Source organism: Aythya marila, assembly GCF_965140915.1.
Source record: "Aythya marila genome assembly, chromosome: 1".
Lineage (NCBI taxonomy): Eukaryota > Metazoa > Chordata > Aves > Anseriformes > Anatidae > Aythya > Aythya marila.
Window position 1 is genome coordinate 132143950 of NC_139042.1, and position 24150 is coordinate 132168099.

Genomic DNA, 24150 nt, shown 5'->3' on the forward strand with positions numbered 1-24150 from the left:
AAGATATTAAGAACACTTATCAGGCATGCATGTAAAGTGGATTCAGATGGATCATAGTGAATAAAAATACATATGGAAATTTCTAAAGTCACAGCTTATAAGTAGATACTGTTGCTTGGATCAGATCATGCATCTGTGTTTCCAAGAGCCGAAGTTGGTTATAGCAGGATGAGGTTTAAAACAAAAATAAAATGTGATATTGGGATGTTTAAGTCACCACAGACTTTAACCATGTGTCTGAACATGCCTTATGCTTTTGTGGGGATTTTTCACTCCATTTTTTTTTTTCCAAGGGGATTATGCCTGCTTTTTATTTTTGGCTTCCCAGATAAGACAAATGAAGGTTCATGGCAGGGCATGTATGGCATAGCTCTGTAGTTTCCCAAAGTTGACAGTACAAAAGCTGATGCTCTGTCAGAAAGACTGTGCTGAGGCATTACAGTATTAAGGTCACAAATCAGTATGGTGAAATTCTAGTTGGAATTAGCTGGGTTGATTGAAATCAGCCTTAATCCTGAATTTGTAGTTCCCTTCCTTACTTAACATATAGCAACTTCTAATATAGGTCAAACACAAATACTGTGAGTTTATGCAAATAAGAGGTTTTTTTTTTTTTCTTTATTAACATGCAGGTGTCAGTGCTACCATGTTAAACTGTTGGGCTTTAATTTAATTAAATTTTTGCATTGTAGAAGTGATTTAGGTTTTTTGTTTGTCTCCATATATCTCTATATTCTTAAAAAATAAATAAAAAAAAAAAATCCAGTGCATTGGAGCAGAGTAACATATTTCTGCACGAGAAGTGCTCAGCACTATTTCCTCTGGAAATCATTGGGGTCTGACTTGGGTCATGTAGTCCCCAAAAGGTGACTCAAAGCATTACCACGTGAGCCTGTTCCCTCCGCATAGTTTCACCCTCCAATGTATCCTTGGGAGTGGAAGCCCAGCCCATGCCACAACCTCTTGGGTGCTGTTATGGCACATGCATCTTCTGTCAGATCAGCCCACCTCCTCCTGTCCACTAAAACTGCCAGTGATGGTGGAATTCCAAATATACATCAGCAAGGGCTTGCCCCCTCCATATTGTAGGGTGCTGTGTGGGGAGGGAGGGGGCAGGATGCAGCACCAGTGCCAAGATTGGTTGAGATCAATTCCTACCAGTAGCAAATGCCACATGACACTTCTAATCCTTGCTGTCCATCTCCTGTGGCTGCCTGTCCTACCTGCTTGCCCTGTGCCTCACTCCCTGTGGTTTTGTTCAATGCAGGTTCAAAGGCACTGGAATACTCCAATGGCATTTTTGACTGCCAGTCCCCCACTTCCCCCTTCATGGGGGGCCTGCGGGCACTGCACCTGGTGGAGGACTTGCGGGGCTTGCTGGAGATGATGGAAGCAGACGAGAGAGAGGGGCTGCGCTGCCAGGTCCCAGACTCGACGGCAGAGGCTCTGATTGAATGGCTCCAAAGTCAAATGGTATGGTCTTGCCTCGTTTCACCTGTGTTTTATGCAGGGCCTTTGAAAGCTTTAGGGTTGGTTTCAAAGAACCAAATGTACAGGGTTTTATTTGGGAGATGCTACAGTGGTGTCGCAGAAGAGCTGTTGCCTAAATACTTTGTGCAACAGGTTGGCGTTCACTTTCTTAGATGTATACTGTGCCTCATTTTAGTGAGCAGAAGTTTTTCGATAACTGGAGTTTCAACTCAGAGGGTTGGGGAAAGTTATCTTTATAGGAGTCAGACACCTAAATGGAAAAAGAAAGTTCTCAATATGAACTTCTCACTAAAAAGCGTATTTGGCAGCATATTTTTTATGGTTGCTATTGGACTTCCTTACCTGGTTTATAACAGAATTGAGTGGTGTATATGCTCAGCATCCCTTTAACCTTGAAACCAAACTATATTTCAATTTGCTGTTTGTGGATCTATTAGTTTCTGTTATCCCTGTTTTAAAGATACCTGATAAGGGTGTTCTTTTCCCCAAGCCTTTTTTTTTTTTTTTTTTTTTTTCCAAAAATCAAATATTATTCAAAAGTGGAGGCTACCTGAAGACTAAACTGGGAAATAAAATGTTGTATTTATCAGGAGGTGAGTTATATGGCAGCACTTTTAATGAACCACTGGTGTGGCCTTTGGGTGCCCTATGATTGGTGTCTTCTTTACAGGGCCAACGAAAAGACCTCGAAAAACGAAAAGCTCGTGGTTTGTGGCAGTTTGCCTTGCTGTGGAGGCCTGTGTATGCACAAATTTCAATGAAGCTCTAATAGGAAATCAAGGCTTATTTCTGGAGGCTGTGTTTCAGCGTTTAAGTCAGTCTGTGGCTGTTAAAACAGATGAAGTTGTGTGCTTCTGCAGATTTTGCCAAATCTGTCTGTGGCAGCATCCTGGTCCGTCCCCTCCTCTGACACACCAAGATGTTGGCCAAGGTGATGCCATACTGCTGAAATGAGGGTTGCCAGGTCTGTTGAACACAGGTCTGACACTGGACAGGCATACTGTGGTGACTCCGTGTTGCACCCAATGCGTCACTACAGCCAGTAGCTATCAGGATGAGAAACCACCTGTCACCTGATCCTGTCGTGTGGACATCACGCCTCCCCTCAGAAAGGGTTTGTTCACCGTGGAGCTACAGCTACTACACAATGCATTTTTCTCTTGATAAACAGTTTCATCTTGGTGATCAGCTACAGCATGCAACGTTGCCCGGCACACTGCTTTCTGTGAGGGGCCCCAGTGCCCTACCAGCACTGCTGCGGCAGAACCTGTGCCCTGGGAGCACAACCAGGTGTCAGGCTGCAGTTGGCTTGGCATGACCTGACGTGCCATCTAGCGGCACACAAGCTAGGCACAGCACCCTGGGAAGAGGTAGGGACCTGGGTTAACATGGCTTGGCTCGCTTGTGCAACTCTTATGGCAGGGTTTGAGGGGAGAGTGCTCTGTTGGTGTTTTTTTCTTTTTTTAAATAATTTTTATTTTGCTCTGAACTACTCATCTGAAAATGCCTTAAACTTTGTGAAACACATGGGAGCTTTTCCACTGACTCCCATGCGACTTAGATCACAGCCCTGCTGTTGGTGTGGCAGTAAACATTAAGATCAGGAGGAGGCAGGAATGACATTCAAATCAGATCTTTAAAAAATGCAGAGATCTTGCTGGCATCAGCATTTCCTTACCCTGTAACATACAGCAGTGAACATCGCTGTAACTAGTCTCTGCTCTGTGTGGAGCAGAAAAAAGAGGGACTTACCAGCTTTCATGCAAGTATGGCCTTGAAAAATAAATAAGTGCTCGTATGCCACATAAACAGCCTTGGAAAATTAACTTCTTCCCATGGGGTGCATAGTTATTGGTAGTCTACACTGAGCAATGCTGATCTACCATGTGTTATTCTGGAGTAAAGGAGCCCAACAGCCTGGCTTGAGGCTGCAGTGTCTGCTGAGATTAGTGAGGTGAAGGTCAGTCGACCTGTGGGGCAGCAAATGTGTGATTTAGGAACGCCTGGCTGTTAGGAGCTGCAATAGTATCCTTCAGACCCCTTTGACATGGATCACCATGTAGCAGTTAGGCAGCAATGGTTTTCATGGTAGCAGTGAGCTGAATCTGGAAGCGGAAGGGCTCTGTTGTGCTGTTCACTTTAGTGCCACCTGAGCACTGAAAATGATTCTGCAAAAGACAGCAGAAATAGCTATTCCATACATGTTTCTCCTCAGACTGCCTCAAATTATTCCCACATACTCTCTCTTAAAACCCCTAGTAGGAAGACTGAAAGTTAGGCTTTGTACTGTGCTGTAGGTGAAGAGTGTAGGATTTACAGGTGCCACCAGTGTCATCAGTCCCTATCTAAGTAGGGCAGGTTTTAGGTGAAGTGCCCTGATGATTTACAGAAAGGCTGTTTGCAACAACACCCATCCTTACAGAGGAAAGGAAAACACCTCCCTTGTGTGAATTGGTTTAATCCTCCACGCGTGAAGAAGTTGCATCTACCAGACTATTCAAATCCACTAGAACTGGTGTATGATGTCCCAGCTAAGCCGTAACCAAGTCTCCTCTGTCTCAGAGGAAAACAAAAATAGTGTTTGCTGCTGCCAAACAGTGTGTCACAAGAGAAAAATCCTCTCCTGGCCTCCAAAGGGAAACCGCCAATGCCCTAGTTGGGAAAAGTGTCTGACAGCAGTCTCCCAGAGTTGATCACTTCTGTAAAATAAGGCAGAGGATTCAATTTCACCACGTCTGAATGGGCTGCCTTGTGTCCCTGTGCCACTCAGTGACCTATTTCTGCTCCTCACAGTGTGCATGACAGGCATTAGAGAAGTCTGTGCAAGCACTCAAAACGCACTAAAGAGTTACAGTGCCTTATCCTGCTTTTTTTAAATGGCGAATGCCAGATGGCCACGTGACACCAGAGCACACGTACAGTGCCTGGACATCTGGCAGAGCATTTCCGTGAGGAGAGATCAGATGGTTTCCACTATGGAGTTCCAGAGAAGTTGCAAATGCAGCTTTGTCTTGCACAGATAAGCTGGTGTAACTGCAACATTTCCAGTTGTCCATCAACAGCTAAAAAAATGTCTTTGCTGAAATCATGCATATCTCTATGTGCAAATGGGTGGCAAGTGAATGCTGTGATTAAAACTAGAAATTAGGCCATTTGTTCAAAGTCTGGAAAAGGACTTAAGCCTTTTCTAAGGTCTGAAGTGTTGGGACTACGTGCTTTCTCTGGGGACCAGTTGTGAAATCCATAGCCAGATCTCACAACTATTGCAAAGTCTTGGGGCTTTTCAGATTTCTTCTGATCAACAGAAGTGCATAATACATTATGATGTGTGGTTTAATAAAACATGTGCTGTACTCTGGATGTGGAGCTTCTGGTCTGAATGTAGATGTGTGAGTGATCTGTAATGTCATTACCAGTAACAATACTATCTTAATTGAAATTCTGCCTTTTGCAAGACCAAGGCAACCCCATTGCTTTGGGGATGCTGAAAGTTCCAGCAACTAGAAGCTGACAGATCTATCTCTTGAAGGAAAATTCTCAAACATCTTGCTCCTAGTCATGAATGTTGCTTCACTTTCTCTTCAGATTAAATAAACAGGAGACATTTTTATTTCTGGTTGTTGTTTTTCTTGACCTTTTTTTTTTTTTTTTTTTTTTTTTTTTTTTTAAATACTACATGTACTTATTAAACAACCTTCTCAGAAAGAAGAAACCAACTGGATCTTGTTAAAAAGGAGAGTAAAGGGTTACATGTGGGTGGACAGTCCCTTCCCAAACCTAACAGCCAGTTTCTTCAAGCTCCTCATCTGAACATTTATATATGTCCTGTTAAAGTTCATGTGGTGTGCCATCTCCTCTTTAAATTAAGCGCTCCTTGAACTGCAGAGCTGGGATAATACTTTTTCTTTAAAATTCACCATGATCCATAGCAACAAGTGCAATTGTGGTTTTAGCTTCAGAAGTGACTTTCTGTAGCATTGTAAGTTGAATATGAGAGCATTAAAATAAAAGACAGTTAACAGCCTTTAAAGATTTCTCAAAGAACGTTTTCAGCTCATCTGAAGATGATAGGGTGAGCTGTGGTCCCCTAGTGTCTTGTGTAATCCAGAGTGTCCTCTGACAGACCAGCCTCAAATTTTAACACTTTTTCAATGAGTTGATTCTTCCCAAGAGTGGCAAGGAGTAATGAGAGCTAATACAAGTGAGTTATTACGTTTCTGAGAGGAGTTTTCCTGTCTGGATAAGCATAGCTTGTAATCTTCCAAAGATACATTAACGTATTTGGAAGACAAAGCAATTCCCAAGTTGTGGAAGCGGTTTGGTTAGCCAGAAGTTGTCTCATATTTTTTATTCATGAAAAAAATGTCTTCGAACCAGAGTTTGTTGTTTGATTGTCTTAGTGTGGGTGTATAGTACATTCATTTGGCTCAGCTTGTGCTTATGTTGAGTTCAGCTACTGAAAGGTCCTTATGGTAATGTGTGGCATGCAAGTTTTACAACCAAACACCTGTTTGAGATCTCTTCTCTAGTTACAATATGAAAGGAGTCCTGTGATGTTCTCTCAGTCTGCCATTACAAACAGCCTCCCAGTAATACTTTTTGTTCATGAGAGAGCTAGTTGAAATGCAGGACCCTGCTTCTTGCTAAAAGTGATCATCCAGGCTGCTGTGTTTTTAATAGTGGAAGGTGATACGGGTTCATTAACAGCACATCTTGACTTGGCATATTCATGCATCGCAGTTGAGTTTATCAACAGTGAGAACAACCTGGGTGGTCCTGCAAAAGAGCACAGGGCAGCCCTGATGGCAGAGAATTCAAAAATCACAATTCGGAATCCAAAATGCATCCCTCTGGCTTAAAAAGTGTGGTTTCTGTGCCTTTTCTGTTCTTTTTTCTTCTGGATTATTCAGCATCATGTTTTTGAGATTTTTTTTTTTTAATCTGTCAACGTTAGTTGTAAATATTTCTTCTTCGTTATAAAAGCTGTGCTTTTTTAGATAATCATGGGACTCAGCGAGCTAGGCTCTGTGGTCAAAAATAGTAAGGATTTGTTATGCTGATGATGATACTGGTTAAAATGGAACTGAAACACTGGGACGAATGTTAGTTGTTACTGTGGCATTTTGTGTGTTTTGAAGTACAACATAAATTGAGACAAGGCACTGGTGAGATCAGGGACCATTTAGTCAATTTCTTCCTTCCTCTTTTCCTTGGCACTTATGTGTGAATTACATGTGTTCTTCCAGCTTCTCCAATTAACAACCTATTAAAAAAAGCAAACTCCCTCCTGTTTATCCCACAGGTAGGTGAAGGTACCGGTTTGTGCTCTGTGGTCCCTGCCAGTGTGGTGGAGCTGGGCAGGCTCCAGTTGGAAGACGAAGGGTTGAGCTTCCCGGGCTTTGATGTGTTAATTCCCAGAGGAGCCGCTTGCTCCGCCTGAGGAGCGCTGCTGCTGTGCGGCGCTCTGCTTCCCACATCTCCCACGCTGGTGCCACCTTCTCCTCTATCCTTGGTGAGAAGAGGAGACCTGCCCTCATTTAAACTCTCCATCACAGTTCGGAGGAGCCCTGACAGCACCACTTGGTGCAGCGGGCTTCGGCAGCGCCGGGGCTGCTGCTTCCTGCCTCAGCTGCCTGCCACGCTCACTCTTACCCTTACGTGCATGAAGATAGCTGCAAGCAGCATGGAGTATAGCTGGGACATTCACGGGCACTGCATCTGGCTAAATAAGGTAGGGTATCTCTGTTCTGGCTCTTGCTTTGCTCTGAGTGACAAGCTGTAGCTGGGCAGCGCTGTGAGGGAATTGGACGAAAGCACTTTGTCTTTCTCTTGTACAAGATACCAGATGAGCTGCTGTTGAAGAAACTGATTATCTTGAAATGGTTGCATCTTCCCTGTTCAACAGCTGTACTCTATATTTAGAAAATGTTTCAGGTGAATCCCTCAGAGTGAAGGTCTGTCTTAAGCTGACTTTCTTTCGGGTTCCACTTTTATTTTAGGGGAGCTTCTAAAAGATAATGTGGAGGTTTTGAGTGTGTTTTTTTTGTGTGTGTGGTTTTTTTGTTGTTTTTTTTTTTTTTTTCTCTCTGCCCTTTCTGTAGGGAGGAGCTAATCTGTAAACTTTAGAAAAGGCTTAGCAGCTGGTCTGCATGCCTGCTGCTGCAGCATTTGGAACAGGCTGAAAAATCAGTGAGGAGGCATGAGATGCAGGTTTGGGAGGGGAGTGGTGGGCTTCCACGCAAACTGTTTAAACACCAACATGGATCATGTTCAGATGGATTTTACCAGTGTGAATTTGGGATGGAATTGATGCTTAGGAAGAGTAAAGCTGTCAAGGCTCTGTATGACGGGGAGGGACTGAAGAATGCTTTGCTTGGAAAACTGGGAGATTCTGGAGCTGAAACCAAAGGAGCCCCCTTCCAAGGGACTCCCTAAAACTGAGAAAACAGACAAAGCAATGGTAGCTGTGTAGATAACGTGTATTATAACAATCTGAACAACTTCAGCATGTGGATGAGCTCTAATTTAACTCCAGATGGTCAGGAAAGAGATGTCAGGGAAAGCCCACTTGGCCAACTGTTGACTGGGCTGTGGTGGTCAGAACAGCGCAATCTGCTGTACAAGAAAATAATACTGTGGAGTGGCTGTGCCTTTTATACAAATCATCTCACATCTTCAGCAAGAACAGCGTGACTTGTTCTGCTTATTTGTCTCAAAAGCAGAAAAGAAAATGAAGGATAATAATGGTATCAACTTTAGCAGGCTAAAAATGAGTTTTATTTTTGAAAGGAGAATTCAGCAATTGAAAGGAAAGTGAATCTTTTTTTCTTTTTCTTTTAGAAGTTTAAAATAGTAGCTGTTAGAAACTTTCCTATGGTTTGGATTGTGAACTTGTTTCTAGGGAAAATGGATTAAAGAGTGAGGGCAGGGAAGCTGTGAAAGTCTTGTGATGCATCTACTTATTACAGGAATAATTCCCTCTAGAGGAGTGTGGATTTTTACACTTACATGACTGCAGACAAAGCTTGCACATGGGTTTAGCAGATTAGTAATGGATTGATCTTTAGAGTTTTAAGTGCACTGGGTCTGGTTTTATAAGGCATTTTAAGCAAATGCTTAACCTCAAACTTCTCAGAAGCCTTGGTGGCATAGTGACAACTGTTCTTTTGTTTCTAGGATTAAAATTGGTACTGGTAAACCTGCATTGTCTTCCCATCCAGTGTTTTGCAATTAATCCCTAAACTGAAAACACATGCAAAATCTAACTGTTTAATTGAGGATAAATTTTCCTGATGAAAAAGAGCCTTCTTTGGAAAATGGAAAAGCTTGTAAGCTGTGTTAATCCAGTATTGACTTTGATGATACAAATTTAGTCCAGAACTACCAGATGCTCCAAATACTCTTGCAGTTGCTGTTGAATCAGATAATTGCTTTTCTTTTCATTTTTTTAAGCAGAGACATTGCTGTGCCTGGTGAAATAGTTGCTGGGTTCTATCCCAGGGGAGGCTGCTCGTCTCATGGGGAGAAACTACCAGGTCTTGCACTCTCCAGCCCTCCTGGTGTTTCTCCATCTCTCAGACCTCCCACCAGCTCCATCTCATCTTATAATGTGCTGCTTTCCCATATCCAGTGTTTGGGCATCTTCCCTCTCCATTTATCTCCAGCCCTGCCTTCTGTCATCATTACTCCATTCTTTTTTTGATCCATTTCATCTCCTCTCTTCCTTCTCGTCCTTCTCTGAGAGTAAAATCATGCCAAGCATCAACTTTGTACCTTTGGGAAAGAGGACAGAGCAGAGGAGAGATGAAAGAATGCATTGCGTGGCCATTGCCCAGCAGTCCCTGATCTTTACACCGCCGCAGGAGGTGCCAGGGCTGCTGCTCAGAGAAAGAGATACCGTGGCCGCTCTGCGTTGTCATTTCTCCAACTCTCACCTTTCCCTCTACTGTGACTGAGGACAGTGACTTCGTCTCTTCATAGCTAAAATGTGTTCTGATATTGCAGGTGTTACAGAGAAGTTACGACATTTCAAACAGCAACCTGATGTTGGGTTGTACACCATGTTTTCTGTTTTCATTATACTACAGGAGGTCTGTTTTTAAGCAAATTCTACAAAATACTTATGGTGACTGCCAGTAAAGACACCTTTGTGTTTGGTTTTGTGGGAGAACAGCCTCCAGTTCTCTTCAAAGTTCTGATCATTTCTTCTCCATTTCTATTGGCAACGTGCAGCTATGGCCTAAATACTCCAAGGGCTTCTATTTTAAAACCAAGAACAACATGCTAAACAAGAAAGGTTGTTCGTGGTGTTTTTTTGTTTTTTTTTTTTTTGAGAAATATGAACAGAGTTTAACAACAAAGGTGTCTTAGCAAGATGTTGTGCCTAATGACTAACACTCTGCTTTAACACCTCATCAGTTTTCACAGCATGGTAAAGATATTTTCATTGTAGCATGAAACCAGTGCTTGCTTACCTCTTCACGCAGTGTTTTGTTTTAGTTAATTTGTGTCTGGTTGCATTGTCTAGAAACAGTAAGAGGTTCAGTGGCTGGGGCACTGGTGTGTTCTTTGGGAGGCAAGGAATTGTGTCTTGAGTCTTGCACTCTGATGAGGACATTTGTGTGAGCCCCAGCAGGGACGGAGGGCACCTTTGCACATCAGCTGCCTTTTTGTAAAGGGGAATGAATATCCCTTTCTGACATCAGAGACACATGCTGTGTTGATAAATGTCTTTTGTATTACAAAATGTAGATACTGTACTTGTGGAGGCTTGGTAAGAGCCTGAGAGATACTGGAGGACTTTACCTGAGAACAGAGCTACAGAACAACAAAACTATGAGTGTGTTTGTTGTTTGTTTGTTTGTTTTTGTGCATACAAGTGAAATCACAGGATTTAAAGCATAATGTCCTAGCTGAGCAGCTAGTGAGTTCATTTTGGAAGCTCTTTGACTTGTTTCATCTTAATTTGAACTGTTACGAAACTGAAGTTCTCAACTGGAAATCCTATGGCATGAGCTAAATTCTGTTAGAGGTCAGGATAAAAACAGGGAAAACTCAGAAGCATAGAGTACTTCTGCTGTGGTTTGGTTTCTGGATGGTCAGAAAGACTTATTGGTAAATAATTCAGATATGGAGTATCATTATATTATGAGTTATTGGTACAAATTACTATGGAACATCCTTTCTTAGTATGCTGTAGCTCTCGTAATTTCAGGGGAGATGTTGTGGTCATCTTGTGAAAGTTACACATGGATGCTTGAGATACATGTTTGCTGCTGCACAGAGATATAAAAGCTGCCTGACATAGCCTTGCTTCCTGAGGACATTGCTAAGGTGAGCTCAGACACTTTGTACCTCCTACTGTTTGCACCCAATCTTTAACTGGTGCTGGTGAGCATTTTGTTCTTCCAGTTTCAAACAAAGGAGATTTTCCCACCACCCAGACTGAAACACAAAACATAGACAAGGTGGTTTATCCAGGAGGTCTCCTGAGGCATGCTCTGCAATGTGGGGAGACAAACTGCTTGGAAGGGACACTTGGAGCAGAAGCGTGAGGCTTGCTGCTCATACACTGGGGTGGGCTCTCTTGGCAGGCTGGTGCCACAGCCTCACTGGGGCACCACAGTCCCTGGCCTTTTTTCTTTTCATCACACGTTGAGAGGGAAAACAAGGCTCCTTGAAGTTGGTGGGAGTCTCAGCACTGAGCACGCTGGATTTCAGGACAGCTTCTCAGACTACTCCAAGGGATTCATGCAATGATGGGAACCATAATTTCTTTCCTGAGCTGAGATCTGAATATAGCATTCAGCACAAAGTACTTTGAGACTGCTTTGAATATGGATAAAGGAGAATCCTTCTCCCTGCTCAAGAGCATTGCAGTTATTGTGAAGAAAGTTGCTGATTCCTGTGGACTCTGATAGCATTAGCATGTATTTTTGTTTCTCCTTTGCCTCAGGTAGCTTTGTAAAGAGATGTGTTTAGAGTGCAGACATTCACCCATACCAAGTAAAATGTACCTGATATAAAAGGATGTCTCTTACTGCGTGTTTTAAAAAAAAATAATCATTTTACTTGCAAGAAGCATAATGCACATTTGGTGGATTGTAAGTTGATTCTTCTTTTCACTTTCTGTGTGTCTCAGGGTATTTGTCTCTCTGCAAGTGTAGTTTCGTGTGGCATACCACTGAACACGAATTTTGTTAACAAATGCTGAATGTGCAATAGATGAATTCCCCAGAACTGGGTCACCAGAAGGTTCTTCCCTTCTCATCTTTAAGCCCCCGAACAACTCTTGTTCTGAACTGTGGTCATGTATCCTCCGTTGATGGTTTATTTGATTTGTAACCGTTTGGGAACTGGGAAATACTTCAAATCTGTTCTTTAACAGAACAGACAAATAGTACTCTGTAAGTGTATTGATAACACTGAATGACATGTAATAGTTGTCCTTCTTAAAGGCAGAATCATGAGCTGAAACTCAGATCTGTGTGCATTTTGGTTGTGTTAATATTGCAATAAGTTTTTAGCTGGTTATTTGCCATCTTAAAAGAAAAGAGTCTGATTTGCTTTCTGCCTACTAGTTCAGTGAAGAAAACTGATTTTGTTTTGAGTTAAAAAAGGATAGTTTTGTCTTGATAAATTCCTTTAAAGTATTAACAGTAAGGCTTCTGAGGCATTTTTATGTGGCTCAGTGATTTTAAGCCTGTGGCTTTACAGACCTTTGATAGTCCACAGACTACAAAAAACAAGGATGTTGACAGTAGACTTATTTTATCCATATATCATTGTTCCACTTGAAAATCATAAGGGTCCACAGATGAGAAAAGGTTAAGGGTCGTTATTACAACACAGTTGCTTATCATTCTTGTCTGGGTTAGTGTTACTGTTAAGTGTTTGGCATTGGAAATTATCTGTGGCTGTCACTTGAAGCTGATGAATTTTACTACATGGAAAACTATGGTTGTTGGAACCTGGGATGATGGTAATCAGCATAACCCTTTTGACTTAAATTTACCCTGCCAGTGGGATATGTCTGGCTCATAATACTGTATTTTAAATGTCCTTACTGAAAAGCTAAGTGTTACAGTATTAGATTAGTTTCTGGCATGGAATGATTTGAAAACAGTACTGAAGAATGATACTTATCATAAGATAGCTGACAATATAAATTTGCTGTCTTTTTCAGACTAATGGACACATATCTGGGAATGGAGATGTATATCAAGAAAGGCTGGCTCGTCTGGAAAATGATAAGGAATCTCTTGTTCTGCAAGTGAGTCATCACCTAAATTATTTTTTTCTGCCCTTGCACTTGTAACACTTTTTGGTTTTATGCAATTAAACCTCCAAGGATTTTTTTTCCAGTTATATTGTCTTGAACAGTAGATAGAGGGCTTGCTGATATGTGAGAGTTAACCCAGATTTGGGTGTGACTTTAGATTGCAGTAAAAATCTAAATGCCTTACTTTATTTGTATCTGATCTCTTTTTGGATCTTGTTAGCTGAGCAAATCTTCAAAGCCACTATCTTACATTCATATATATGTGTAAAATCACCTTTTATTTTTAACTGTTCACATGCTGTTTGTGTCAGGTGACATGTCTTGTCATGCGTTGCTCTCATGCAAGGTGACAAAAGCTGCAGGACGGGCCGATGGGCAGGAGGAGGTGAGCAGTTCCTTGGAGGTTCTGATCTGCTGCTGCCAGGCTGCACTGTCCTGGGACCATAGATCTCCTCCGAGCTCAGCTCTGGGCACCCTGACCAGCTGGGTTACTCCTGCCATCAGTGTTGGGACTATCTGGCACCTCTGCCTGCACTGGCGTGCTGCAGTCCCCTGACATGGACCTGACTTGAGGGCTGCCTGTGGTAGCATCAAGCTCTGCTCCAGTCAGCTTGTCTTGCTACCCAGTGGTGCTGCAGATTTCCTCAGAAGAGTCTGTTTAAAACAAAACCTTTATTCAGAAGAGGCGTGAAAAGAAGAAGCCATACACTGTGGTACACTGTGCAATCACTTGAAAAGCAGAATAACTGGCTGTTTGGTTGTTAAGTCAGGAGTAACAGGCAAAGACATAATTGTATGTCATAAAATGCAGCAGCCATCCTTTGTAGGACAAGTCAGGAGAGGAGATACAGAATTGCAAAGTGTCTGCTGGAAAATTGGCTGGAATTCCCTTAAGTGTGAGAGGAAAGCCCTCCCATCAGGTTTGTTGTGCACTGTGCTCACTGTAGAACTCTTCTGCACCATCTCCTCCCATGGTCCCATTTCATCTGTAGCCCAGCTGGTGCTGTTACTCACATATGGTTTTTCAGGTGACACATACTGTATGGGTGTGAGATACTTATATGCATCCCTTTATCTCCTCTGTACAGGTAAGTGTGCTTACGGATCAGGTGGAGGCCCAGGGAGAAAAGATTCGGGATCTGGAGTTCTCTTTGGAGGAACACAGACAGAAACTAAATGCCACAGAAGAGATGCTGCAGCAGGTATTTCAGAGTCACTTTTCTGTCTCGCTGTCTTTGTTCCTTCTTAATAAACTGCATTTTGCTTCCATGAGAGCAAAATTTAGTTCAAGGTATTGTATCCCTTGATGTCACTTAGGTAAGTGATAATTTTCTACCATATTTGCTTTAAAGTCTTTGTACTTGGTAATGTCAGTGCTGCTTTACACTGTAGGAATCCAGTCCTGCTCTCCTTTGAGCGTTTCCCCACTGAACTTCAAAGAGACTTGAATAAAAGCCTCTGGCAGGATGGGTGGATTCCCCTCAAAGCTCCTTGCTGCTCAGGGCAACTGTGATGACAGACAATCTTTTTTTCTCAGCCTGGCAGCCAACCTGTGATAATGCCCCAATGATCTCAGCTGCATCCTAGCTGCCTGGGTCTGTCGGATGGTTAATTGCTGTGTCCAGTGCTTCAGAGAGTGCAAGGAGTATGATGGTTTGTTCTCTGAAAGAGGCCTTTAGCTGTAGAAATAAAATACCAATTTCTTCCTCTTCAGATGAATAATTCTGATCTGTTCCTCTTTATCTTGAATCAGGAGCTTTTGAGCAGAACATCCCTTGAAACTCAGAAGCTGGATCTTATGGCAGAGATATCCAATCTGAAGTTGAAACTTACATCTGTAGAGAAGGATAGATTGGACTATGAGGATAGATTCAGAGACACAGAGGTGAGTAAAAACCAACAGAATAAATTGTGAAAGTCATGTGTGTGGTTTCACTTTATCTGAAAATTTGGGAAACATCTGGGAATGTTCCTTCTCTTACCTTTCTTTCTTCCCTTTTTTTTTTTATTTTTTTATTTTTTGCCAGACAAGGAAGGAATTCATCTTCAAGTTTAAAACATTTATCTCTTAAAATAAAAACAGTGTCCTCTTTGCCTTGTTAAATTCTAGTTTGACAAAGAAAGATTTCCAAAAACAGTTTCTGATTCTTTCCATCAGGTTTAAGGCAGGTGGCATTTAGGTTTCAGTAAGAGAGAATGTGGTGGCTCTGTGATGGCTTGGCTTTTTGAAGTCTCACTTCAGACCTCAGCTCCACAGAAGGGGGCTACAGGTAGGCAAACCCATTTGTTTCCCAAAACTCCAAGAATTAGGCTGTGCTTCACCACGAGGGTGACATACCCTGTGTCAGAAATATCTTGGAGTCTGCCTGGGAAGCAGAAGAAAATTTCCTATTCTGAGTTCATTAATGATCTGAGACATCTGATGTTCATATTGTGGATGCTCCAAATGTCATTCATTTCTAGAAGGGAAGAAGCCATAATGTCGTCACAGGAGACAACACTTGACACTTCCACTTTAACCAGTGGTCTTTCAACTCCTATTCAGATTCCTATATGTTAGGCAATGAAGTTTAATTCCTTCACTTGTATTGCAAGCAAAAGAGTAAAAGTTAGGCTTGCTTTTACATACTTACTGTCAAAAGTAATCCACAAACCCGAAGATGAACACCAGTGACTCAAATTATGTTTGGATTTGAAAGGTGGTGATCATTTATGTAGTGATGGTGGTGTCCATTTCTGCAGTGTAGCACATCAGGCTGCTGCCAAGCCACGGCTTAAATTTGTGTTGAGCTATTACATCCCATTACCTTTTCCTCTTAGTGTGATACTAGATCTTATGTGAAGGATGATCACAGCACTGCCTTAGAAGTGGCTGATTTTGCAGTCCAGGCAAGTGACATGCAATGTCACAGATGCCTTGCATTTCCGGATGGATTGGCAGAGTGAAAGGTGGAGTCAATCAGTGAAGGTGTTCTGATTCTGTAGGTGTGGGGATCACAACATGTACTACAAATTTGCAGGCTCCGTGCAAGAGGCTTACCTGCGTGGTAGCTATCAACAATTGCTGTTTGAAATATGCTTTGTCTTTGATAAAAAATATGATAACCTAAATTATGTTTAAAAGGTAATTACTATATTTGAGGGCCATATATATTTATTTGCTGGAAGTTTATGCCAGGCCTAGTGAACTATTACTAAAACATTCTTCTATACCTTTGAAAACCTGAACAGTGTAGTTCAGTGTAACAGAAATTATAGCTATAAAAGGCCTAAATATTGAAAGGGATAATATGCCTAATTGCCATTTTGTTCAGTGGGAAAATACTTGGCTGTTAGATCTCAGCTGTAATTAGATGTAAGAGTCTCAGACTCATGAGATTTCATGTAAAATCTCTGATCAGTATTTTGGAGGTAGTATTTATTCAGATATACTTGATATTATACTCAGTATTGATCTAATTATATTCCTAAAAAGTTATAGAGAATAATTAGTTTATTTCAGCAGGGTTGATTATTGATATTTTAATTGATTTGACAATTTATATTATATGTTGTATTATTTATATTATATATTATATATTATAATATTGATTTAGTTGATTATTGATATTTTATTGATATATTTATTGATATTTTAAATATTCTACCCTAAAATACGTTACAGAATTTCCATGCTGTTTTCAAAACAAAAAAATCATACCCAAACTGGGAAAGAAAAATTGCTAATGTTGCTTCTGTTTTTATTTGGAGAAAAGAACATGGAAAGGAAAAAAATGTTAACGTTGTTGACATATGAAACCAACTTTTGTGCAGCTGCTCTCTTCCACAGAATTATCATTCATACTAAATCCTTCCTATTATCCAGTTTTTAATTATGTCTGTTATTGCAACTTCCCCTTCTAGCTTGGTTGGTTTCTCATATTCACCATTCTTTCTCTAAAACAATGCTTAAGTAGATCTGTAAGCTCTTTTTCCTTTGTGCTCTAGGAGTTTCCTGTCTAGATGCTTACAAATACTGAGTTTTTTCAAAGCTAATTGTATAATTAATCTGTTCTTTAATCCATTCCAGTCTTTCCACTTTCTCAGCAGACACCAGGATTATTTTCCTTAAGGAGCACGGGTGGTCTGAGCTGGGCTGGGTTTATGTAAGAAAATATCATACTAGGGAGTTTATTTAGGGAGGAGTCCATAACCAGACGTGGTCTTTGAAGAAGCAGCCAGAGGTTAAACTGGCTCACTTGTGGGGAATTCTTTGTAACTTAAACACCACCAGGCTCCTTTGGGCAGATGAATTTCTCAGTGGAGAAAAACCATGAATGTAGTTTACATTTCCAGTACCAATAAGGAAGCTTCTGACCCTCAAAGCTTAAAGTTATCATTGTTTTTTTGTGCCTCTTTGGCCACACAATCAAGAGCACAAGTAACATGAGCAGGGAAGGAAAATGTTTTAGGAAATAGGAGTTTGCATGTCCCTGCCTCATCAGCTCCGTTAGTGGATCTCTGTAAGGAAGAGCTGTTGGGTGTTTGCATGGAGGGACCTGACTCTGTATCAGAAGAGGACCATTTAATTGCTCTTTACCATTTTCCATGTTTTTAAGTAATGCAGTAGAAGCGGAGGCAGAGCTCTTAGGGTCTTCTCTTTTTCCTCTGCTTATTTATACGAGGTCTGACCCATCTCTTCTGTATTGACGAGAATCTCTCTGTGGAACCTGGTTGGTTTTTAATATGCTTCTCTGCCTCACAAAGCAGAGAAATAATGGTATTTACAATTACTGTTGTAATTAAGTTATCTACTGTTGTAGATAACTTAAGACATGAGAGACATCTCTTGTTGCACTTGCAGGAGAGTAATTGAAAATATTTGTAGTGCAAAGCATGCTGTTAGGTCTCCTCTTTATTTCTATCTAGCCCTTGAGCAAATTGTACTGTCATTTTGATGAGCAGTTACCAGCAGTAAAGGACCCATTACACATGAGGCCCTTAACAGGTTAAAAAGAGGAATTTGGTTTCAATTCCAGTATCTTACATTCTTGGTTTTGTAATATTACTGTTTCCTGTTATATTTTGTGTACATCTTGACACTTCCATCAATATGGGTTGCACTAACTTTTTTTCACAAAAGGATAATATTTTTTTTCATTGATTTTTGCCTCATAGCAGCCTTTTGAATATTGATAACTGGTTTCCTTCTCCTCCTCCAGTGTTTTAAAATACATGTAGTTTAAGTGATAAATATGTAGGCAACAACTTCAGCAGAAAGATAGAAGGATTGGCTGCAGGAGACAAAAGTCCAAAACAAATCCATTGTCATAGCTTCAAAGCTAACTCTTGGACTTGTGGATGTAAATTTGTTAGAGGTCTTTAACACTTGGTGTTGGTGAAGAGAAGTTCAATTAATAGTGACATCCATGTGTAGTTATACTTAAGAGTGATGTGCTTTGTAAAGGTCACACACTGCAAAATCAGTGAGGAATTGCAGGTGTATCCAAATCAGAGTTGTACATTAGCAGTAATAATAGTTATTACTATCATCAAAATGTTCTATGTTTTCCTTGTAGTTCTGGTAATTGAGCTGGGATCTTGCTAAAGAAATACAGATGCTGCTCTGTTGCCATCAGATTCATCAAGCACATAAAATGATAACCAGGGTTTTGCAAGCTGAAAAAATGTGGAATGGAGCTGGAAGGCAGGTGTTACGAGGGACCCATGAATATTCTCCAAATGTCAGCCTCTGGCTTGTTCTGGTGCTCGCAGATGTTAGCTCAATGTACAGCACCACTTCACATGGATAGGATTTGCCTTTCTATGTAGGAAGATAAGCAAACCTAAGTAACCACACTACCCTCTCTTGGTAGTGTAAAAGCCATTAAGCTGCAGTTTGAGTCCTCTTCTGTTTCCTAGGGTGCCCAAAGAGCTTATCCTCTCTTTCTATGCATTCCCTAGTGATAGGGCATTACAGTAGTCAGGAAAGGCTATTTTTTTATGTAAAACATGCAAATGTAACAGTTTTCTGGTGTATGTTCATAAACTAAAGATCAGTGAGTTATATGTGAAGTAGAAGCACGCTGGACATCTTTAAGCTCTGTGAAAGCCACAGGTTTCTGGTAATGTGCTCCCCTTTTGAACAGGGAGATGATTTTCCCAATAAGCTGTGGTTCCTCATTTCATATGGGGGGGGGGACAATGTCCTGGCCGTCACACAGGCTTCTGACAGGTCTGGAGCTGGCTGCTTAACATCCCATTTCTTGATCTGGAGGATGGGGTAGTTTGGAGAAAGAGTGCCTTGCACCTTGCCAGGACACAAACTCAGTGTTTGTTTAACTACTGCAGGAAGGGAGCTGTGGTGCTGCTGGCACTTGGATTGAACATCCAGACCTGGAAGGTCTCTCCAGGAGGATGCACAGGAGGTTGAACTGTTCTCCTGAAGAGCTCAGGTGCAAGTCTGTGGTGTCTCTGAGTTTCTTCTAAACCAGGTTGAACTTGCAAACTTCAATAGTGGCGCCATTGATGCTTAAACAAATGTGCTTTGGTGCTTAGAGAAACAAGCGATGGTGCTTTTATTCAGTGTGTGGAAGGTCTCATGAGTGACAGAGATGTGGATTCCCACTGTAATCTCTTCATATTTTTAAAAGGCAGTTGAGTCGCTGCATGGGCAGGAGGCCTTTCTTTATCCCAAGCTCAGGTAACACGACTTCAATTTCTTTCTTTCTTTTTCCTCTGCCCGATTTTATCCAGTGCAGTAATGGAGAACTGAGAAATAAGGTCCCTGAATATCCAGAAAGTTCTGAATTTCTTGACTTAACTGTGAATTTGGGTGATGTGTTTGTGTGTATAGAGTTCCTTTTATTGCTGCTGAGTTCTTATGGTCCCACCAAGGTGTGCCTGGTCAACTATGACTCTGTTTACTGATTTATTTTTTTGCTTTTGTTTCTGTTTTTCTCTCAGGATTTGATCCAGGAAATTAATGAATTGCGATTAAGAGTGGGAGAGATGGACAATGAAAGACTCCAGTATGAGAAGAAGCTTAAAACAACCAAAGTAAGTGAAAATGAGGAAAAGAAACAGTAATAGGCACAATTCACAGGTTTTAGAACTTCTTTCTCTTCTCCCCAGTCCTTGCCTGCACCCTGAAAAATTCTGAGCATGCTCAGGAGTTCAACGATGCTCACTTAACAACTAGAACAAAGCCTAGAAAGGGGTTATTTCTGAATTTTGTGTTGTGGTTTTCAGATCCAGACATTGCGTTTTATGAAGGATAACTCACCATGCAGCTGGTTGTTAACAGTGAATCATAGAACATCCAAGTTGGAAGGGACCCACGAGGTTTATCAAGTCCAACTCCTGGTTTCCCAAGGGACCACCAAAAAAAAAAATCAGATAATATATTACCTGTTTAGACCCTTCTTTCATTCATGGGTCAAGAAATACCAGTTGCAGCACATAAGACATGCCATGGGTGAGACCAAAGCTGAGCATTTATTTTCTCCTAAATGTGCTGAAAATCAGCTACTTCTAAAGAGAAAGTATTCCCCTAAATAATTCTAGCAGTCCGTTTCTGTAAGTGTCTGACTTCTCTTTGCCATTTAGCTTGTCTCTTTTCTATCTTTAGTTTTCTCTTACTCCTCTATCTCTGTTACCAGTCTTTAATGGCCAAACTTTCTAGCATGAAAATCAAAGTGGGTCAGATGCAGTATGAAAAGCAGCGGATGGAGCAAAAATGCCAGATGCTAAAGGTGTAGTAGTTTCTGGGTAACATTTGGCCTGTTTTGAATTCTTTGTTTCACCGTTTTACACTTTGTCTTGCATTGTGTTGTTGTGGTTTGTTCTTCATTAATTCTTGTGTGTTGATATGCAGTGCTTCCTTTCTCATTAGATCAGAAAGCTCTTTATGTAGATAGACATTACAAATACCTTTTATATTGGATGGGAGAGGATTTTAGCGTATAAACTTTGCATAAGGTATTCATAATTGAATTAGGCTTGAGTTCATTTTTGTTCCAAGGGAAGACTGCCTCTTTTGTAGTTTACACCCATTACTCAAATGGAATTTTTCTCACCTTTTTAAAGAATGTTTATTCATGAAAACTAGCTAGAAAGCATTGATTCTTTCACACTGGGCCACATGTCTGGGCCATAGTATGGGGGCACAGGTATCATTTCTATGCATATTTGCCATAGATCTTTTGAGGGAAGCTCGGGAAAACATTTAAGCCATAGTATTCTGGTTTGGTGTATTCCTTTAAGTATTTAACACTTCAGTTAGACGCTATAAATGCCAAAATTAGGGGTCTTGACTTGTTTTGTTTACAAACTGAACAAATTAAATTTTTAGTGTTGGGTCCTGTCTTGATGATGATGTTACACAAGATATTCTCGGACTTCAAAGGAATATCTTATTAAACTGCATAGGATTTGACTCAAATTTTAAAACTTAAATGCATGGACCTGTGCCAGTCAGTTGCTGGTGCAGATGGTTAGATCTAAGTTACAGTTTGACAACATTTATCTAATACACCCCAACTCCCTCAAATACCATCTGTCTTGTTGCCATGAATCTCAACTCTTAAGTTTCCTTTCTTAATACTTGGTCAGCAAACCAAAAGTATGGCAGAGGTACCATGTTTTTGTCTGAACTGCTTTTCAGTATCTGTTTTTGTGCTTAATGGTGTTGTGACCAATTTTTTGTTCATAGAAGCAGTGATTATTTCTGAAACTGTCCTCAGCCTGTTGTAAGCACAGTTCTGTAACTATCCTGCTTTGAACGTGCAAAATGTTCTATAAATATAAAAATAAATGTTTGTAGCATTTTGTAGCTAATGTTTGCAGCATAAATTTTACCACTCAGCCTTATCACCTGCAATTTTTCTATCAGTGCAAGGCTAAATAAAAAAGATTTTTTTTTTGTTTTATTTTTTCTTTTTTTAATTTAGATGTAAAATCTCTTTTCAAATTATACATAAGACTGATGCTTTTGTCTGTAAGTCTCCTGCTTTTGCCTCCTTCAGGACTCAATAATCTGTTGCAATGCTCAGTGGCAGAGTTTGATGGGTGTCCCTTTACCCAGTGTAAATGTCAGGGAGTGCTTGGTCACTTTCACTGGCTGAGGACCTGTCCACTGTGCTTCATAGAAGTAAATTTTGAAAGCACCTCAGATGTGTATGGTAACTGTCACTGAGTGATTCTGTGTCTGTTACAGGATGAACTAGCAGCTTTGAAAGAGAAACTGGAGCAGAAGGAAGCTGAGGTAAAAAGATTGCAAGAAAAATTGGTTTGCAAGCTGAAAGGAGAAGGAATTGAAATACTGGACAGAGGTAAGACCAAGGGAGGCTTTCTTAGGATGGTGTAGAGGCACCCATCCTCCTCAGTCACTTTATCTGAGGTAGTACTTCTGTGAGTGGTTGAACTGAAATAACAGATAAAAACAATTTTCATGCTCTTTCTGCCTTTGGGTTTAGTACTATTTACCATATTTAGTGACTATTCACAATGCAACTGCTGAACCTACCATCAGAATAGTTCTGGATCAACATTAAACTGCCTTAGGTAATCCCTAGTTAGTTCTTCGTATGGCTTGTATGGTGTCTGAAAGATAAAGTTTATATTGGCAAAGAAATCCCTAAACTAATTTCAACTAGGTCCCCAAAAAGGTTATATTGAGAAGTTCCCTTCTCAATGTATTCGTCAAAGCGTGGGTATCTGTGCTGGGCTTTGCTTATATACCTCTTACTATTAAGGAGGGGAAAAAGCCATAATGCAAACCGAGGTAGGATGTGCAAATCTTCAGTGTGTCCCCAGCCCTAAACAGATGAAATTAAGGATTGGTTTTGGTTTTATGCACTGGTTAATTCTAAATCCTAATTAAACCTGAATTCACAAAGAAACGTTATGTGTCAGATACTTCTAGTTGCTTTCAAAAAAAAATAATTAGTATTTATTTGGGGGAAATTTAAATTTGGGAACTTCATTTAAAAATAGAAAATTTACTTTAAAGCCTCAAAACTTTTTCCATGGACTTACTGAAATTTCACTTCTGAATGTATCTTATTGGTAGTTATCACAGATTTTAGAATTGTACTTTTAAAGTATGCTTTTTAGAAAGCCACAAGAGGTTAATTAGTCTCTTCCCCTAACCTGAGGCAGAAACAGCTGTGTGTAGATTGTCAAATTTTATTTAATAAAATTATCTGATTTTAAAGCTACTGTATAAAAGCACTGAAAGTGACCACATCAAAATGTGATTTCTTTCAGAACATTTAAATGTAGAAAAAGGTCTGGCTTTATTGCATTTATTACTACCTAAATGGCGCTTTTCTTCCTTGGGGGCTGCTTTATACATTGAATTGCTGTTACCCTTTGGTTCTTACCTTTAGTTTAGTTCTCTGTATAGCTCATCAGGGCACCTTCTTCCCCAGTAAACTATGTTTTTTCTGCCTCAGAACAATACTATAAAATAATGCAGATAACACCAGTTATCAGCCCCATTACATGAATTGTGCTTTTTGAACACATTCATGCATTATCACCTAGCTGGGTTTTGCATAGCATTAGTTTAAGTGTAAGCTACTGGCATAAGCCTTTTCTGAGACCTTACAAGTGAAAACCTATAGTAAAATAAATAAATTGGCTGGATAGCCGGGCCCAAAGAGTCGTGGTAAATGGAGTCAAGTCCAGTCGGAGGCCAGTCACTAGTGGCGTTCCCCAGGGCTTGGTGCTGGGGCCGGTCCTCTTTAATATCTTCATCGATGATCTGGACGAGGGCATCGAGTGCACCCTCAGTAAGTTTGCAGATGACACCAAGTTAGGTGCGTGTGTCGATCTGCTTGAGGGTAGGAAGGCTCTGCAGGAGGATCTGGATAGGCTGCACCGATGGGCTGAGGTCAACTGCATGAAGTTCAACAAGGCCAAGTGCCGGGTCCTCCACCTGGGGCACAATAACCACAAGCAGAGCTACAGGCTGAGAGATGAGTGGTTGGAGAGCTGCCAGGCAGAGAAGGACCTGGGAGTGATGGTTGATAGTCAGCTGAATATGAGCCAGCAGTGTGCTCAGGTGGCCAAGAAGGCCAACAGCATCCTGGCTTGCATAAGAAACAGTGTGGCCAGCAGGGCTAGGGAGGTGATCGTCCCCCTCTACTCGGCTCTGGTGAGGCCTCACCTCGAGTACTGTGTTCAGTTTTGGGCCCCTCGCTACAAGAAGGATATGGAGGTGCTCGAGCGAGTCCAGAGAAGGGCGACGAAGCTGGTGAGGGGCCTGGAGAACAAGTCCTATGAGGAGCGGCTGAGGGAGCTGGGGTTGTTCAGCCTGGAGAAGAGGAGGCTCAGGGGCAACCTTATTGCACTCTATAGATAACTTAAAGGAGGCTGTAGCGAGGTGGAGGTTG

At 41.0% G+C, this 24150-nt stretch overlaps 1 protein-coding gene across 14 annotated transcripts in view; it reads left to right on the top strand.

Moving 5' to 3' along the window:
* Positions 1-24150, top strand: part of PPFIBP1 (PPFIA binding protein 1) — a 113016-nt gene that overhangs the window by 59793 nt on the left and 29073 nt on the right. For 11 of the 14 annotated variants that reach the window (XM_082783149.1, XM_082783148.1, XM_082783158.1 and 8 more), the window contains 7 exons: positions 1268-1473; positions 12677-12763; positions 13861-13974; positions 14526-14657; positions 19718-19810; positions 20413-20505; positions 21969-22083. In XM_082783149.1, coding sequence (XP_082639275.1) covers positions 1268-1473; positions 12677-12763; positions 13861-13974; positions 14526-14657; positions 19718-19810; positions 20413-20505; positions 21969-22083 — 840 coding nt within the window. The remainder of the gene's footprint in view (positions 1-1267; positions 1474-12676; positions 12764-13860; positions 13975-14525; positions 14658-19717; positions 19811-20412; positions 20506-21968; positions 22084-24150) is intronic. The other 3 variants (XM_082783159.1, XM_082783147.1, XM_082783150.1) reach the window with 1 other exon arrangement.